Source organism: Cololabis saira, chromosome 13 (assembly GCF_033807715.1).
Source record: "Cololabis saira isolate AMF1-May2022 chromosome 13, fColSai1.1, whole genome shotgun sequence".
NCBI lineage: Eukaryota > Metazoa > Chordata > Actinopteri > Beloniformes > Belonidae > Cololabis > Cololabis saira.
The window spans coordinates 15,179,982-15,199,659 of NC_084599.1; the positions used below are offsets into that span (position 1 = coordinate 15,179,982).

Here is a 19,678-nt window from a genome sequence, read left to right on the forward strand (position 1 = left end):
GCCACGCAAATACAATGCACTGATGTGGGAATATTTTAGACCACAGTAACAGTGCCTGTAATGTAGCTATAATCCAAGTTTAACCACATAAAACACAAAATAGGATTGCATCTAAACTTCAAGATGATAAACTGAAATCATAGCACAGATTTTACAGATTATCTGAGGAGGCATCTGCGAAAACAAGATGCTTTCCCACAGAAAACCCCACCTATCTGATCACTGTGTGATATGTCACAAGTTTCTTTCCCTTCCCCTCTCAAAAATGAAATGACACCATCATCTCTCATTAGTCACTACATGCAAAATGCTTGCGAAATCAAGCCGTATCGTTCTGCTGTTTGTAGAGAGACCACACCTGTAGACAGGAGCAGGTTTTAACAGTCTTTTCATTCCTCAATTCAACTTTCAACATTATCCTTAAGATAATTAGGTAAGATAATAGTGTTTCATGGCTAACACTTGACATGCACTGGCAAAGCTGGGACAATATCCATGCTCCATAAGTGTATAAGTAGCAATGTGAAAGTTGCCCAGTTTTTCTACATAACATCCACACTGCAGATGGATGAAAAGAAGGACAGCTGAGACTGAAATTAAAGCTTTGAGGCTCCGTAATGAACCACTATCACTCTGCTGTATTCTAAATCAGACACAGACTTGTTATTGTGGCTGTGGGAAATGACTGACTAGAGATGCTTTTTGACGACAGTCAGGAGTAAGCAAATTCTTCCCCACAGAAGAGCAGACGGGAACTGAAAATCCACGGAGATTCAAAAGCCCTCCAAAATAGAATAAGAACATTATGACTTGTCCTTGTAAGGAAATGTCTCTTCATTTACAATTAAGATACTGGAATGACAATAACCAAATCCTTTACTCTTGCATAATGCTCTTTGGTATGCAGAACTTCCTTAAAAAAAAAAAAAAAAGAAAAGATATCACACTACATGAAACATGTTAATATAAGCAGAGGACTGATTTGTTAGCACTGAAGCTCAATAATAATGATTGAAATCATTTCTCTCACCAGACTGTATTAAGTGTACCTTTGTAAAGCTAATGGTGTCAAATGTAAATAAGGAGGACATATTTGTAATTATTCGATATGAATGAACTCATTGCAGTGTTTTTGTATTTTGGCAAACCCCAAATTTATACCAACAGGTTGAAAATAGCCAATGAAAAACAAATTTTTATGTAAAGTGTAAAAATATAATTTAGGGCTAATTTGAAGTTTGTGGATGAAACAATTCAACTCTGTCCAAGGTGAACATCTAGTTCTAAATCTTTGTATTTCGAAAGACTGCGACTGATGAGTGATATATGAATTGAGTCTTTCCGTTGAGCTACAAATCGCACCATTTTGAATGTGTGATCTGATCAAATCAGGGTAAGTTAAATAACTTCCTACCGATATACAGTATAAAAAAAACATTTATAATGCTAAACCACTGGGAAATTAAACAGCAAATTTTAAGATAAAGAGTTTGCGCAATCTAGACTAAAACTAATCTGCTTCATCAACCTTTTCTAGTAATCCAAGAAGGTTCGATTGCATTAAGACATTTCCGAGATTTAAAGTGGGTTATGGATGTTTGCAAATGATCGAGGTTTGCAAGTGTTACTGTACGAGTGGCCAAAAATCAAACATTAACAGTAGAAATGCAAATAAAAAGTCATGTGCTAACTGATGTTAATGTGTTAATGTGTGCCACTACTTCCAGTAAAAGTTGATAGAAAGAGAAAGAGATCATTCAGAAAGTCAGAGTAAAGCCTGTGACTAAACAATTCTTTTTTTCAGTTTAGTTTACTCTAATTCATAAAATGAACACAGACTCTTACAAAGATTACCTCATCATTCATTTCAGAAGCAACAATAAGTATGGCTATTGAGAATAAACCACAATAAGTGCAACTCCATGCCTCTCCTCTGTGGAGTGATAAATGGTGAGTGAGCTTCCTTGTACGGTAGGATTTGTTCAGGGATTACGCTACGATATGATACAATAAAGAAAGAAATGCAAACGACACAGAAAGACAATGGAACCAGTGTTTCCGCCACAAGGCCACTGTACGAATGTGAATCAGTTGGCAAATGAGTCATCAGTTAAACAAGATATGAAACTTAAACACTTTAAGAAAGGTCAATTTGTCAAAAAAAACAAAAAAATCCAAAACAAAACAAACCACAGTGTGTAAATAATTCTAAATGGCTTGACCATTTGTTTTGGGGAAAGAGAAATATGTAGAATCTCAGTGCCGCTAATAAAACCGACAGTGGAAACCATAAAGTCCTGATAGCAGAGACCTGATGAGAGGCACCAAACTGGGAGAGAAATAAATAAATGTCAGTGCCACATATTTTGCATAATTTCCTTTAACATGTCCTAACAGACTCCTGTGTAGGATGTAATGACACAACGACGTCATTACTCTGTTCGGTCTTTCAAAAACGGTGACAAACCAGGAACGCCTGTTGGCGGTCACCCAGTTCAACCTGGAAAAACTGGATGATCCAGCTACCAACAACCTGACAGCAGCAATGTAAAATCCTGAAAAGAACAGACTAGGTTACAGATGCACCACACAAATAGCTTCTGGGGCCTGGTTCCTTCGCCTCCGCCCGCCCGTTACCCTGGTTTGCCGGGGATGTTACCATGGTGAACTCCTAGGCTTCTAGGGTGGTGACGGCAGCAGATGCAGGAGGAGACTGGGGACTGAGTACCTACCTTTTCACCACCATGCTGAGGGTCTTGTGGGAGCCTTTCACCAGGCAGATTGCCTCCTGTCTGTAGCCACTCAGGGGAATTTCATTGATGTTGACAAGTTCGTCTCCAACCTGGAGACTCACAGCTGCTGCCTTGCTACCCTCCTCCACCTGGAACATAAATACAACAAGAGACTCAGATACCCAAAATTCCAACTTAAGCCGACGTGCTACAGGAGCTGGCGAGCAAGAGAAAATCCTTTAGACTGAACATTTTATCAATTCAAGCCGTATTAATAGTCCTTACCTGATATTTTTTGTTTTCAATGAAACCTTCCAATGCTGTGTTTGTGCGTAAGCGTGGTAAGATTTTTGGAAAAAGTTCCCAAAAGAGGCTACACTCCATTAATCCACAGTCAGAAAGGTTATCTGTACACACACCATCGCCACTTTCTCCCCAAGTGGTGAACAAAGATTACTCAAAAGAGCAGTATGAGTAACGACCAGTGAGTTGGCAAAAGAAACTGGGAGTTTCTAAGTAACTTTTAGTAACCTTCATGTTGGCCCCGTTTACCCCAGGTTTTTAAACCCATCCTGAGGGATACATACATGCATACACACACATAGACATACACACTGGTTTGTTCACCTGCATGCTTGCTCTGTAGTTTTTGGGGTTAGGTAGCGGTAGCGATAGCTTAGCTCAGACTGGGATCAGATCTCAAGATTTGGGTCGATTGCTGTTCGTGCTTTGGTCGGCTCCGTGCAGGTTTCGTGTTTTGTTTGTGTTTTTTTTTTATGCAGATTTCCAGTGCTTGACGTGTGTCTCCGTGTGTTCCTGCTTCCTGGATTGGCAGTGGATGTCACCCCCCCCCAAAAAAAAAAAATAAAAAATAAAAAATAAAATTCACTGGGTTTGTATGTGTATATTTATGTATGTGTATGCATATGTATGCATATATATATTAAATATAGTAATAATGCACATATATATGCCTTTGGTTTCTACCGTCATGGTATCAATCATTAATATGTGTCCAGACAAGGTTTAAAAAAAAAAAAAAAAAAAAAAATTCAAGCCGTATTAATAGTCCTTACCTGATATTTTTTGTTTTCAATGAAACCTTCCAATGCTGTGTTTGTGCGTAAGCGTGGTAAGATTTTCAGAAAAAGTTCCCAAAAGAGGCTACACTCCATTAATCCACAGTCAGAAAGGTTATCTGTACACACACCATCGCCACTTTCTCCCCAAGTGGTGAACAAAGATTACTCAAAAGAGCAGTATGAGTAACGACCAGTGAGTTGGCAAAAGAAACTGGGAGTTTCTAAGTAACTCTTAGTAACCTTCATGTTGGCCCCGTTTACCCCAGGTTTTTAAACCCATCCTGAGGGATCCAATCACAAGTGGACAGTTCTAAGCATTTGTTTGGTCACAGCTGGCCTTGACGTGCATCTCTGCATAAAACTTGTGATCAAAGCTCACTCCCCGGCCCTGTTTGCAAATAAATCGGTTGATTTCAACCACAAAAGTCAAATAAAAAAAAAAAAAAAAAAATGATGTTAGGAATGTGAGGCAGAGTCTTTAGAAAGACACACTTCAGTGTGTTGGGTTTTTGCAGCTTTGTTGAACATGTGAACCATACATATACATATACATGTACGTGTATTTTCTTTGTACATGGCTGTATGTCATCACTTGAACAAATATTTAACGTGTCTGTTAATATCTATAATAAAACCCCATCAATAAACTCTACTTGTTACATAATCCATTGTAATTCTACAAATAACGCTCATAATTAACAAGAATGTGGGACTTTGTTATAACGGGATAACTGCAAAGAAAAGGGAAATACATTTTTATGTCAAAATGGAATATTATACATTTTCTGAAACTGATGTTTGAATATACTTATGAGGAATTATAACAATGAATATTGCTGACCAGTGAAAATATTCAAAAGTTAAAATGTAAATTTTAATTATTATTGAAGTCAAATATAAAAATTGTTCCAGATATATTTAGAAGATTTTTTTTTAAAAACACTCCATGGAAAGAAAATTAACCAATATCCAATGCATGAAAAGAAAAAAACAACAATCTTTGTGAATGCCATGTAATGTTAGGTGTGAATAAAGCCAAGAAACAATATTCTTAATAAAATCCATAGGCATCAACTCTAAACTTACTTACAACTACAGAATATACAGTAGTCTACACTGTTTACCCAAATTACCAGCAGATACGCTGGCTTCTGCCAGTATCAAAGGTAACAAAAATACTTCAAAAAGTAGCTCTCCAATACCAGTGGTGTGATGTAACAACAAACGGTAGTGTGTTTGTATGAGAGAAGACACCTGAAATAACAAGCGGGTGTGTAGTCAGGGGGAGTACGGTGTTTTGAACTTCTAACTGCTGGTGTTGGAGAAGACTCACCAACACGAGGAGTGATTTAAGACAGTAGACGCTGAACTGTCAGAAAGAACCGCTACGGCTTGGTATTTCTAGAGTGTTAAAAGCACAGAGCGTTAAGGTCAGCGCTGTCCTCACGCTGACGCAGAAAGTCAGACCTGAGACGGCACGGCCAAGTGTGGAGAGAGAAGCAGTGAAAACTTGCTCGGCAGTTGACGCATTTACACACAAAAGCACAGCTCTGCAGCCGATTATCAGTTCCCTTCTCAACCTGTGACGGGGGTGGGGTGGGAGGCGAGAGGGGTGGGGGGGGGCTGCATGACTCAACCACAAAGGTATGTGTATGTTTACAGACCGTTATGTCTTATATGGCTCTTATCCTAAGTGGAGAAAACTGGAGGCACGGAGAGAGCTAATCATTCTGCAGCCTCTATTATTTATTGTTTTTTTATATAATAGAGGGTAAAGCACAGGGACCGATGTTCACACTGGCTGGCAAGATTCCTGAGCTAGTCCTGATATGGTAGTGTATTTTGTGGAGAATTCCTGCCTGATGCATTTACTAAGTCGCTATCAGAGGTGTTGTTAGGTTTGGTTGTTCTAGGTGACGCTAGGACGTTTTCTAAATAAACCCATGTATATATGAAAGTCCAGAAATAAAATGTTTGCTTAAACAGGATAAAAACTGAAAAAAAAGAGGGGGGCAGTCAAAGTTATGCTTGAGCTTATGTTTATTTTTGGCTTCGCAATACCCATTACTTATCTGTCCATGTTAGGCTGCCTGACTGTGTTTCTGCCACGCATACTTGGCTCATCATGACCTAGGGAGGAAAAAAAAGAAAAAAAAAAGACTATGCACTGGTCTAGAAACTATCGGCGTCAACTGGTAGCTCCATAGGTTTGTTGGGTAATAGAAGTTTTTTTTTGATAAGCTAAAGAAGGAGCAGGAGGGGATAGAGGAGTTGTGTCCTGTTACTGAAGTAAAAAGACACTGCTACAATAACAGCATCACCAAGTATAGTAAAATTAGAAACTAATTTAAAAAAAAAAAACAATCTCAATGACAGTACAGTGTTGACTGTCTTGTACAAAGTGATGTACGTACGGTGCATGTTAAATAGCCTGAAGGTACATGCAAGTCTTTCAGTTGCTTCCAATGGAGCTTAAGTGGAAACATGGCTCCCTGTGAAGACTGTAAATAATGAAGGGAGCTACACAAAGGAAAACACAAGGGCAAACAAAGCTGTTGCTCATGCAACAACAGGGGTCAGGCTGTTTTTCAAACAATTCTCACCAAAGACTCCCAATCAGCACAAACTGTACCATATCCTTTGTTGACCACCTTCCTCTGGACTGTAATCAGTTTGTGTGCAGCCATCCTGGATTCCTGAGGATCCAGAAAAAAAAAGCCTTATGTCCCTCTGTGGGCCATGAAGGGAAGGATGTGGTGGCGATGAGAATAAGGAATGTGTCTCTTTTGCTGACAGATGTCCTGTGCAGTGTGTTGACGGGTCACTGAACTCATGTGCAGCTTTAGACACCGGTGATATTCATTGTAGTTTCCCCAGATATGAGCAAACACAAACAAGCTCAGCCAATGCTTTAGGCCTCCCAACGGTTCAACCCTCTTATTGGCCCTCCTAGCTCCGAAGCACACATAACTTGAAATTTAAATGTTGAACAAAGTGAGCCAGTCAAATATCATTACTACATATTTGGACAGCACTACCAAACAGCGAGATCTACGTAGTGCATTGTCGAAGATTTCAAATACAGCTTCTCTCTCTTTTTGAGCCCGTAATTGTTCATATTCGGTAACATGATTGTGCTGCATGTTGAAACAGAAGGATGAGGTTAACCTTTGATCGCAGACATCCAAAAATCCCTCTTCTTCAAGGCAACTGGACTGTAGAATTCTTTCTTTTTTTCCCCTTTCTTTGGTTGCTGAAACAGTTTTCCTGCAGTGTTTATATTTCACTTCACTTTGTTCATCTTCAGAAAATGTCAAAGTGTTTTCAAACAATGAATGCTGCATTTTTCTTTGCTACAAACTGCTGGAGCCATACGCTGTGTTACTTCCATGTCACAGTGTGGACGAGGCAGGGTCATGCAAGTACACATGCATTACTACATTTCTAAGAGGACAACAGTATGTGATCACTCACAAAAGGGAAAATAATAAAAGAAAATAAAATGAACAAAAAGTGATTTTGTTCAATTGAAATGTAATATTTTCTCATGTTGAATGTTGTTGAAACCAATTAAAATTGTATCTTGGCAGACTGTGATATTGGCAGATATTAATGTTGTAATCCAGTTAATCAGATATCGTATCATGATGAAACTCGTGATTCACACCAACTACTCTACATGCATTTTAAAAGGAGCATGAGGCAGGATTGAGGCAGGATTTATGAAAAAAATTCGTATACGTTTTAAGTTTTCTAGTAATAATGTCAGATGAAGCGTTGAAAACCAAAAAGAATGAGCCCTCTAGTGTATCTCTCGTTGCCTTGAACAGGCTGTGTGCTGCAAAATGTGCTGCAATTCGGGGGCCGAATTTCCCGCGCTGTCCTGCGGATGGGACGTCACATGACGCTGCATGCGCGTTCTCCCCGTTCTCCCGTGCCGGTGTTGTGCCAAAAAGTGATTGCCTGCCAGAATCTGATTCCTTCTGATTTCTGGCCGCGGGAGCGCGCACAGCAGCCCATTGAGCGATAGCGCTAAAACGTCAGATTTTCAGATTATGAAGCTCAAGAATGAGATCAAATCATATTTAGGCAGAAACAACTTTTCATTAACTGTATTTGGCCTTCAATCAATTTTTGGCAGGTGAAAATGCCTATTTTGTGTTGTAATGGTCCTTTAAAAGAGTTAAAAGCAATCATGTGAGCTCTAGTGTTTATATTATGAAGCTCAAGAATGAGATCAAATCATATTTAGGTAGAAACAACCTTTCATTAATCGTATTTGGCCTTCAATCAATTTTTGGCAGGTAAAAAGACCCATTTTCAGGGGATAAATCAGATTCTGGCAGGCAATCACTTTTTGGCACGACACCGGCTTCGCTGTTGGCTGCAGTACCCTCGGCGGCCGTCGTGGCGAAGGGTGGCGCTAGAGAGTCTCATTTCTTAAAAGGAGCCTCATGCTCCTTTAAAGTGTCTTAGTAGTGCTTTTCTGTAGGTGCTGCTCTGAGCTGTGACAAAAAAAGAAAATAACCTGCTAAAAACCAAGAAAAGGGATAAACCTATAGAGTGGTTTGGGTTGAACTTTCTTTGGATTTGTCACCACAACAGTCTTTTTTCCATCTTAGTTATTTCATCATTTTCTTTTTAATACACATGGAAATAGTTCTTACAGCAGCTTCAAAGAAGTTTTGAATGACAAAACATGGAAAAGTGGATGCATCCAACCTATCATGCCTTGAACTCAGTACTTTCTGATTTTTCTAGTTCTAACCTTGTCAAACACTGTCAAAATGTATTAGTTTGGTTTTAATGCAAAAACATTAATATTTTAAAATGCTAAACTGCTTACATAAATGACAGCGACCCTGGTTCTGAAATTTACTAAAATCAGTTAAGTAATCCATTAAAACATGATGTACCCAGTGTATCTTCCTGTACTCCTTACCAGTTATGTTAATAATTGATTATGTTGGCATGATTGGAGTTTTCATTGCTGTGTTTGTCATCACATCAGATCATCCATATAACTAGTGCTCCATTTCTTACAATGCATGTATTTCTTTTTTCTTTTAACACAATCATTGAGTATATGTGTAATGACATATGCTGGTAATTTCTGTACCTAATATACCAATATTTTGACCGCTAAACTTTACATAAATGGTAATGGGACAATTTTTAAAACACTTTTCAAGTCTTGCTAAAAACTCAAAGTGCTTTACACTTAAGACACATTCACCTATTCACCTATAGGTCCGTCTAAAAAAAGGGGACAATACAGGGCCATTGTTTGAATGTCCACGTTTGTAATGAATTTTACAAACAACTTGAAGGCTACGGTGACCACAGCACCTGTCTCTGCATCGCCGGCTGCTCAGCTATGATGTGTGTGTGCAGCAAACACAGATGGTGAGAGTATTGTAAACACGTTGGAGCTGCTGTACTGGATAAACCTCTCTTTTTCTTTTTTTTGTTTTTAATTCTATTTATGCGAGTATCTTTTTCTCCATGTCAGGACAACCTGATGCCAGCTTGCTGCTACACAGTGTTGATCAGACCCCTTTCATCCTGACATAAGGGTTATACCATCAGTCATAATAATCTTTTTGGTGGATCTCGTTTTTGCAACTGTTGCACATTATTGCATTAAGCAGATAGTCGCTACCCTTGAACAGTTAGAAACATTGTAACCCTTGTAAAGGGAGGATATCATTCAGGGCTGTTGCACTGGGCTGTATTTGTTTTACGTGGGTGTTTAGCGAATATGCGCCCTAGAGTGTGTGTAAACTCTTTGCAGAAAATAATCAACAAACATTATGAATTCTATATTATTGTGAAAGCCTGAAAAAAGTTATTTTTATTCAAACTGAACATTAAAAGTTCAGGCGTATTTTATTTTTAGATAACACCAAGGGACCTTTACAATATCTCTGCCCAGAAGTATATCCCAAAGTACACACAGTCCAATTCTCTCTTTCAGGCCACCTTACAGCTCCTGCAGCAGTCCATGTCCAAAGCCCTAAAAAACTATTTGTTTTGAATCTTTCTTTTAATAAAGAAAAAAAGGACCCTCATCTCAAGTTTTGTGTTCTCTGGACCATCTTTGCTCCAGAGGTTGAGCATTCCTGGGGCACTCTACTCAATATTACCGCACAAAGAATTCAGTAATTACTAAAACCTGTTTACCTGCAGGTGATTTATCACAGCATGTAAAAAACCCAGATAGTTTTGCAGTGTGTCCAGTAATGGTTCATAAAGAGCCAGCGATTTTCTTTCCCCATATAAAGCACGATACTGGCAGGGGAAATGTGAACGGGGTGCATGTCCAGATGTCTTTTGTAATACAGGATTATTTAAGTTTATTGAGACTAAGGACGTTAAGTCCATGAGGACCTTGAGCAAAACCTGGACTATGAGAGGAATGTTAAGAATTTTAATTAGATCCAGGAGATTTTTTTTTTTTTTTACCCAATACTCTGAACCAGTCATCAAACTCTGGGTCCTTTTTTTGTCTTCAACATACTGTATATTTCACTGAAGTGAGCTGCAAAAAATGAAATAAGAATATGGTTGAGAAAACGATTGCTTTTCATGACAAATGTTTTTTGTCATATATGAAATGCAACAATGTGCAAGGTTTGACTGAATAAAATAAAGGTCCGAATCAATGTTGAACACAATTAAGTCAGAGAAAATTATTCAATTTAATAATACTTTTATAAACCCCTGAAGAGAAGTTCATTAAAAGACAAATTCATTATTTGAATCCTTCAGCTTACCAGGCCAACGGGCCAAGGAAGTGGCATTAAAATGCATTTGATCACAAGTAGCCGGTGGTTAGCATGCACATTCACACCTGGCATTAAGATGTGTACCCAAATGTACCTTGCAAATACACCCCCATGTCATTTCTACTTGCAAGCGTTGAATGCGTTGTCATTTTTAACCACCAGAAGCAGCCGCAGGAAATATCTAGCTCTAAATCGCAAAAAAAAACAAGAAAAACAGAAAAAAATCAGCAAGAGAAACCTGAAAAACCCTTTTTTCCTCAAAATTCAATTTAGCAAAAGATATTTAGAAAACAGATCAGGTTGTGTATAATATGAAGAAAAATCTGCCACAAACACAGAGGAAATTGAATGACTAAACACCTTATTACCATCATTTGCGTGCAAAATCAGATGAGTCATCCTCTAGGTAACATTAGTAGAGTCCCTGAATCCATCTCATGATGCTTTCATGTTCTGACTACAAAGAGAATGTGAACACACGTGTCCCAGACCACAGAGCATCCTGGGAGATCAGATCTGAATCCATCTGGACTGGGTTCAGACCTCGCATTTGTTGCCTGCTGTGATCAGATTTCTCATCTTAATACCAGGTCTGAATGGGGTCATAGTTTTCCTTAGAGAAATGCAGCAAATACTGAATTCTGCTGTTAAAAAATAATTCAGGCCAAATCTAACAAGCAACATCTTCAAAAATAAGCTTTTGCATTAATGTTCTTATACCAGTTCAGTTAGCAAGCTTCTTACTCAAAAGAAAGATGGTAAATGGTTAGGTGCAAGAAAACCCTGCACCATGTCATGATTGTTTTAAAGTGTGTCAAACAATGATTATTAGAGGCCTCAAACCATTTTCTTTTATCAAGCATACAGCAACATGTCAGTATACCGGTACTATATGGAGGGTGAGGGTTTATACTTGCATCTATTTCTAGTCAAAAACAAATAACTCACTGCCATAAATCATTGTTCTAATTCACAATCCACTCTAAAAGAGTGCAAATAACTAACCTTCACTTAATTCATCCCATCAGCCATTCCAACAGGCTTCAGGCTGTCATGGGTAATTCAGCAAATTTAGAAAAATCAAACAAAGCTCCAACATTCCTCCCCGGCTCCTGGTACCACAAGTTCCTCCTTCAAACTGAAATTTAACCCAGCAGAACAAAATGAGAACGCAAATGTTCAGGTGAGATGTAGTAACACACAACACATCAGGTCACAAACCAACGCTGAGGTCTTTCAAGATGTTTGAAAGACATGTACTAAGTGCATGACTTATTGAATTAATGAGACAACTGGGAAAAAAACGAGAGAAAACAATCTGTAACTGCTACCTGGACAGAGTATGTAAAAATGATTAGATATTACAAAAGGAATGGAAATTATATAAAACAGAGAGAAACAAAGAGCTCACCATCTGATGCAAACAGGTCCACTTTTGTCAGGCCTTGTGATGCAGATGCAGTGGTCAGTGACAAAATATCAAGAGCCATCAAACCACAGAACTACAGCCATACTGGATGATTAAAAAAAAAAAAAAACTCATTAACCATCAAAAATGTGCCCCTGCCATTTAATCTGACTGTTGAAAAGGTTAAAATGACCATAATCCAGTGGTAATGGGGTGGCTCTAGGTGCAGCGGCCCATGTCGATATGGTCGAGCTTTGCCTATCTGTGATGAACTTTGGACTTTTTTTTGGGCCAATACAGAAATAACAAGCAAAAATAGAGAAGGGGGGCAGCTTCCAGCTAGCAGGGGCTGGTATTTTACTGTCAAATTAACTAGGAAGGTCTTCTGAAGTAAATCATTACACGGTCAACAGAGAAGTGAGATTACCGTGGGATTTGCAGCTGACCCACTCTCCTCCTCAATGGCACTGCATACTCATAACACAGATTTAAGAATGTCACGTCGTAAAATAATTATGATCCACAGACATTATGCATTATCTGTTTTACCTTTAGGTTTTGGAGTTATAAAAGGCTGATTATTTGGGTAATATAAGTCAAACAAGCAGAGCTTGGGTCATGGTTTACCCAACAAATCACACAAAGGAGATAGCTGCTACTCTCACCACAGAGTAGGTACATGCCGAAAGACAAATGTGGAGGAAATGCAAATAATCTACAGCCAAAGTAAAAGCTGTCCGAGCCTGAACTTTGGCACCGTTCAGTTCAGACATAAGCCTGCTAGCATGATGTTCAGCAAGTACGTCAAACTCATTCACCTTTTTAGTTCTGCATGGGAGTCTACATCACAAAACATTCACCTTAAGCTGATGGTGATGTCATTCAGTTTGCTGGTATTTAGTCATACATAAAATACTGAAAGAAAAAAACTATTATGAGCTGATGGTGGCATAAGATGAAAAGCCAAGTGATCTCTAAAGTAGCAACTGTGGAAGCCATTGTTCCATATTGGTGCACAAGTTTATGTATGCCTGTTGGAAACTTTTTCATTAGCCGACAATTTTTATAGTACATTTCGAACTGTCTGACCACCGAACCTCTCTAGCATGACTATAAACAACAAGTTTGTATCCCACAAAAAATATATGAATAATACATAAAATATAAACAATAAATAAGTTAATATCCAAATAATCCCAAAAATATTACATTATTTGCATTTCCTTTATACGTGCCCTAGTCCTGTCTCTCTCTCTTTTTTTTTTATATTTCCGTATCCATTACAGCTTCACAATATAAATAAGGAGGGCTGTCTTTTGAAATGCATCATGGGACCAGTTTTGGCATATTGGCTGATTATCAGCAGAGATCCTGTTTCACAAGATGACACTAGAAACCAAAAACCAGAGTAGAAAAACAATACGTTCTGTTGCACAGCCACAATAATAGTAACCAGTTTATTACGCAAACCGTTAAAAAACTTTTTCGAGTTGTCATAATAAAAGTACACGTCTGACTGCTTTGAGGACATAGTTAAATTATTGCTGTGAATAAATTATGTAATTTATTTGATGATGACTTCATACATTCTATCATTGGAAGAAAAAAAAAGCTACTTGTTTTGGCTTTTCCCTTTTGAAGGAATCACCTCAGCAGATCATCGTAGTCCACATAGGTTTTACATTAGATGCTCTTCCTGACATAGCCCTCCAGATTTATCCAGATTGGGACTGGCAGTATGATCCAGCAACTTTCTGGTTGGGAGGCAACTATGTCTAAATGAATGAATGAATCCATTAATCGATAAATCTAACACCCCCCCCCCCCAAAAAAAAATCGTCTCTACAACCAGCAAAAAATTATCAACTAATTTTAACATAAAAAAAAGGTGTAATATTCTTTTATTTACCTTGGTTATGATCAGTGGCTCCCGATGCTCCAGTCCACCTCTGAGTGTAAACCCCCACGGTGCTCCTCCTGAAAGAAATACATTCACCAGCTTCGACCCCTCTCCATCTCTGCTCCTTGGATTCAGATCTCCGGACTGCTCCGTCACATGCCAAAAGCTCTCGGCTTGAGTACGGATCATGTCATTTGTACATCCCTCAGCATCCATCTTACTGTTAAAAAATGTAGAAAAAAAAATTATAAAAAGATTGTCAGAGCAGGTCCACTGAGCAGATATCCATTAACACTTCTGGAAAAATGTTGTTACCCAATGTTCAGTTAACTTCACAGTGTCCAACTTTGCTGATGACATTCAGTTATACCACAGCTAAATAATGTGAATGAATGAATGGATGGATGAATGAATGAATGAATGAGGTAAGGAGCAGTCTCTCTCATGGATTAAGAGTAGTAAGGAGTAGTCTTTTTAAGACAGTGATTTTCATTGTTGTGCTTTTAATCCTCACTTTTTTCTTGTTTGATCGTGTCTTTCTATGCTTTTGTTCATTTTTTGTTCTAGTTTCAAATGCGAAAGAATTTGCAAACTATGATCAAAGCCAGCGTTTTCCAGAACAAGTCCTCAGGATCCACTGCTTTGCATGTTTTAGGTATTTATCTGCTCCAAAACATCTTTTTCAAATGAACGGATTACCTCATCAACTTGTCATCAAAGTCTGCACAAGGTCCTACTGATTTTAGACAGGTGTGTTGGAGCAGGCAAACATAAAACATGCAGGAAAGAGGGTCCCACGGATGGAGACTGGGAAACACTTGTTTAGGAAACATGTTGTTCTATCACTGAGAAGCCCTTGTAATAACCGGTCATGTTGTTGTGCTATTTCCTGTGTCTTTGATGCATAAAAATCCATCCTTATTTTAAAATGTTTATTAATTTATCAGAAAATACATACTTTATGACATAGAATTTTGGGGTAGCATAAAGAGCTTTTAGAAAATGTTGTTTGTACCGTAAAATGTAAACAACTTTAGAATATAACAGGGTTAAACTGGCATAAGTTAGAAAATTGGTGTGAACCAAAAATACAATATATGAAAATGTGATCACAATTTTTCATCACAGAAGAATAAAGTAAAACAGTGAAGTTGTAAGGAGATTCCCTTTAAAATCAACTCTTGCCACTAAAACAATAACCAGGTCATACACTTTGTAGAAGCAAGAATGTAAAAGCTGGTGCAGGATATTACTGTACAGGCATACAATAGTGCATTTGGCATTTACAGAAAATGTTGAGTTTCCTTTTTAGAAACTAAACGGACTTCCGAAATAGTATTTTCGGCGTTCAATAAGTCCATTAATAGTTTCTGTCTTGGGCATTTTGAATAATTTATTAAATTGGATATATTAAGCACCTTTGTGGTTATTTAACTGGCTTTTTTTAGAATCAAAAGCTCTTAATTTGAAAGGAACTCCCCTCTAAACACACTAGATTTGCTGTTCGTTACTAACTTCTAGTGTCACAAAACATGTTTTTTTCCAGCGTTTCTATACAACATGAAACTAGTGCACGAAGTATGCAACACTTGGTAGTCCCATGCCACCCTCCAGAACAGCTAACTTGAACTTAGTCCTGTTACATTTGACGGGTTTTAAGACATCATCACCGTCGAGTGGCACAATGGAAACACGCTCGGCTTCACCAACAAATAAAGTCAAGCAGACCTCGCTGTTTACATTGGTAACCAATTATCTGTAAAAGTAACTTATCTGTCCACTAGTTTCGTATATTATCAAAAGAATACAATAAACCCCACAATAAAAGGACTGGTTCTTACCTGGGACTTAAAACTTATGGATAAACCGGTAAACGCCAGAGCTTCTCGGAGCGGCACGCAGCTATAATATATCCCAGGTTTTACGTTACACATACTTCATTTTTCCTCCACAGTTCTCCTTTCTCCCGGGAATCCCTCTCCGATCAAACTGTATCTGTTATATGATCTGCGAGTGCGAGCAGCTCCAAAACCGCGACGGTTCAGCCCGTATCCTGCTCCATGGTACAATCCGAGAGCACTGACAACACACTCGGGACAGTTTAAATTAGCCGAGCTAAACTAGCCCCGGTCCGAGGACAACAGGGATCACCAGCGCTGCCGAGAGCAGCGCAAGCGCTCCACCTGCCGTCGGCAGCGCGCACAGGTGAGGGGCTGCGGGCGGCGTCCGCGTCGCCATGACAACCAGCCCACTCGACGGCGCGCGGAAAGGGACAAAAAGGAGCGATGCGCGGAAGTCAGTGAGCGAGTGGCGAACGACGTCACCAGCTATTACAAAAAAAAGACAAATATTTATATATACCAGGTAAACACAAGAGGATTATAAATAAACTAATATAAATATTCTCTACAACGTTAAGGTATGTTAAAGAACTGGGGAGCTTGGCTTGGAAAAGAAAATGGGCAAGTTGGAGAAGAAAGAAAGTCTGGTCTCGAGGAAAAAAATAAAGACAAGAAACCGACAAATGTTGGTGAAAACGAGCAGAGAACAGAACAAATACCGCCTCAAGTTGAGCAAAAATCTAAAAGTTTCAGTGGTAAGTTACTCCTCGCTGGAATTGACAAAGTAGTTTGCAGTAACTGAGCTTTGCAGTGGTAGACTTTGTGCAATATGGTTGTTTACTTGCATGCAGATGATTTTAATGCCTGCGACGCTTGTGGTCTGTTTTTCTGCAGGTTATATATCTAATTTTGCCAGCAACGCCTCTAAGAAGTTGTCCGAGTCTGTAATTGGAACAGCAGAAACCTTAAAGAAAAGCGTGGAGGAGGGAAAACTAAGTGAAATTATTGAAAAGGTAATTGATTTTCTGTCTATAGTTTAACACATCCTGTATTTCTGTGTACAAAATGCATTTAAAATATTTGAGAAAATGTTCTCTTCTCTCAGACCATCCTGGGGGATTTCCAGAGAGAACAAGAAAGATTTCTGAAAGAAAAAAACAATCAAAAATATGGTAAGGAAGTACTTCTGCCCTCTGTAAAGATATCAGTTAATGTAAATACCAGGAACATCCAAATCAGCAGTTTGACAGACACAAAAAAAGCAAAAAAACAAAAGAAAAACGTTTTTTCTTTTTATGTTAATGATAGCACCAGTTAAGAATTCAAGCTCAGTCCCAAAAATAGTTGAATGACACAGATGTCCTTGTAGCAGAATGATGGCAGGAAAAAGGTTTGGTGAAGGCCTGTGCACAGATTCCACCAGATAAGGATCACCCAGTCTTTACGGATGATGTAACAGAAGCAAGCGGAAGAATTGGGAAGTGTATGGGCGTACAGTATAATGTCGACTCAGATTCAAGTTATTTGGATGGCCTTTCTATACAGAATTGGAATAATATCATATTAACGTGTCCATCACATAATCTCAGACCAAAAGAGCTCCATTTCCCTCACTTGAGTAAAAACGGAGGGTAGAAAGACTATGAACAAACATGCCTGTGAAAAAATGGTTGTACATATTAAAGAGCTGTCATTTTTACACCTCAAAGTGCAACTGTCCTCAAATTTAAGCGGAATGACTCAAAGTCTGTATTCATAATATACTGTACAGCCCTGGTTAGGAGTTCGGACAAAGTACCATTCAGAATGGTAATATGGTGCCATATGTATTTATGTAATTTGAATCTAATTTGAATAGGTAAATTACTAAAAAAAACAACTTAACCAAACATTTGTGCTCTTGATTATACTAATTTTACACTGACTGCACTAGTTTTGATTGTTCCTAGGTGCTGCTGTGCCACCATGGGTTGGTTATTCTGAAGAGGACACCATACAAGAGCAGATTTTAGCTCTCTCCGCTGTCAGTATCTTTGTAAAGCACTTTTTCTGTGGAAAAATAAAAACGTACCAGAAGTACATGATGGTGTATTCCCAAAACAAATTTAACATCACTGTATGATTTTAATTTGATGTCAGGACAAGAGAAATTTTTCGAGAGACCCTCCTGCTGGTGTCCAGTTTCATTTTGACTTTGGCCAGATGTATCCTGTCGCCATGGTGATGCTGGAGGAAGATGAGCTTCTCAGAAAGATGCGCTTCCATCTGGTCCCCAAACAGTGAGAATGTTTCGTAAAGGAATTTACTTTGATGCCTCGTGTTGTCATCACGAGCATCATTCCACAAGAGTGTGTTTATTAAAAACCCAAACAGTTTTGTTTTCTTTTCTTTGGTCTCATTCATTTTAGGGTGAGAGAGGAGATCTTCTGGAGGAATTACTTCTACCGGGTGTCTTTGATTAAACAATCAGCCCAGCTCAGAGCTCTTGCAGTGCAACAGGCTTCAAAAGCCGAGGATTCTCATCAGAATGGTAAAATATTCAGTTTCATGTAATTTATCAGCATCACATAAAAAGTGTTAAATGTCTTACATTTTCCCCTTTCTGAGCTTATTTTTTTTTGGCTTTGTGATAAAAAAGTAAGGAGCAGTTGGAGTGAATAGTTTGAGAAAATATGACTGTCTTTATAAATACACTTCCACGATGACGCCGCTTTTCTTAATGTAGATGCAGTTAAACGTCAGTCTTTCCCTGCTGCCTACAGTCCTAAATCAAATGAGGTAATCCATAACCTATACATTTTATTATAAAGCATCATCAAAGTGAAAACTGTCTCGGGTTTTTGTGATGGAATGATGAAACCGAGGTGTCTGCCAGTTCGTCCATTGATGAATTTATAGGTGAATGTTTTGACTCTTGCAAGATAAACGATGATGACCTGCACAAAGGAGTGGACCAGCTGGTTCTGTCCAAGAACAAACATCCGCACTCACAGCAGGGTAGGTCTTTGGATTAAAGCGGCTTTTCATTTATTTATGAAGCTTTTTACAAGCATGTTTTAGTTTTTTAATTCATTTATTTTTCCAGAGGAGACGCCGGACTGGGAGAGGGAATTGCAGGAGGAGCTTGAGGAGTACGATGTGCTGCTTGATAATGAGAGCCACGATGAAAATTGGGACAGAGAGATCGAGGAGATGCTCAAGGATGACAGTTAGTCATTGGATGGACAGTTTTCACAGCTTTGTGTTCATAAGAGCATATTGATTTGTTACAGGACTGATCTCTGATGATCGAGAGTGACTTCCAAATACCATTGAGACATTTTATAGTATGACACTTGGATAAACCTTCACTATTTGAATTTTCAATATCAAGAACTGGTAACTGACCTAACGATGTAACAGAATTAATTCCACTTAAAGTTTTTTAAGTTATTTAAGCCACAGGTTAATAGTGGTCGTACCAAATCAAGCAACACTGGAGCAACAAAACCAGTGAGGGTCTTGGAATGTGTGGAATGTAGTCTGGCTGGTTATAAGGGTTTGTTTTTTTGAGACATTTCAGGCGTCATAACACTGAAATGTAAATGAAACTAAAGTAGTTGCTACACGTAAAGGTTCCAGATGACATATAAAGTCTTTCTTATCTCTAGGTGACGACCTCAACCAAATCCAGAGATTTTTTGTGTGCCTAGTGAAATATAAAGTTTATTCTCTGACTGACTGAGCCAATTTATTTTCTGAATATATATATATATATATATATATATATATATATATATATATATGAATATATATATATATATATATATATATATATATATATATATATATATATATATATATATATATATATATATGTGCCATAGCATATTTTGGAAAATGCTTCTAACATTGTATAACTAGTTACAATTCAGCAGTGTTTGAACG

The 19,678-nt window shown here is 38.3% G+C and overlaps 2 protein-coding genes across 6 annotated transcripts in view; one reads left to right on the forward strand and one right to left on the reverse strand.

Annotated features, from left to right (window-relative positions):
* shroom2a (shroom family member 2a) overlaps positions 1-16,102 on the reverse strand; it is a 38,302-nt gene extending 22,200 nt beyond the window's left edge. For 4 of the 5 annotated variants that reach the window (XM_061737905.1, XM_061737904.1, XM_061737903.1 and 1 more), the window contains exons 1-3: positions 15,847-16,102; positions 13,920-14,130; positions 2,733-2,881 (exon numbers count right to left, since the gene is read on the reverse strand). In XM_061737905.1, the coding sequence (XP_061593889.1) occupies positions 2,733-2,881; positions 13,920-14,130; positions 15,847-15,851 (365 nt within the window). In that variant the 5' untranslated portion in view covers positions 15,852-16,102. Of the gene's footprint in view, positions 1-2,732; positions 2,882-13,919; positions 14,131-15,751 lie in introns of all 5 variants that reach the window. The other variant, XM_061737902.1, reaches the window with a different exon arrangement.
* A 100-nt stretch (positions 16,103-16,202) lies between these two features.
* On the forward strand, positions 16,203-19,545 carry LOC133458231 (synapse-associated protein 1-like). Its single transcript, XM_061737893.1, has 9 exons — positions 16,203-16,506; positions 16,646-16,764; positions 16,857-16,923; positions 17,701-17,774; positions 17,891-18,030; positions 18,160-18,281; positions 18,477-18,529; positions 18,673-18,748; positions 18,837-19,545. Exons 1-9 carry the CDS (start codon positions 16,332-16,334, stop codon positions 18,962-18,964), a joined length of 954 nt encoding a protein of 317 aa, XP_061593877.1. The 5' UTR covers positions 16,203-16,331; the 3' UTR covers positions 18,965-19,545.
* Positions 19,546-19,678: the final 133 nt, after the last annotated feature.

What these genes read in the sequence shown, in the direction of transcription:
- LOC133458231 (XM_061737893.1), top strand. Translation starts at nt 16,332, where the DNA reads ATGTTAAAGAACTGGGGAGCTTGGCTTGGAAAAGAAAATGGGCAAGTT. An exon ending in ACAGTCCTAAATCAAATGAG is followed by an intron (nt 18,530 to 18,672) that starts GTAATCCATAAC and finishes GACTCTTGCAAG; the next exon opens with ATAAACGATGATGACCTGCA. An exon ending in ACATCCGCACTCACAGCAGG is followed by an intron (nt 18,749 to 18,836) that starts GTAGGTCTTTGG and finishes TTATTTTTCCAG; the next exon opens with AGGAGACGCCGGACTGGGAG.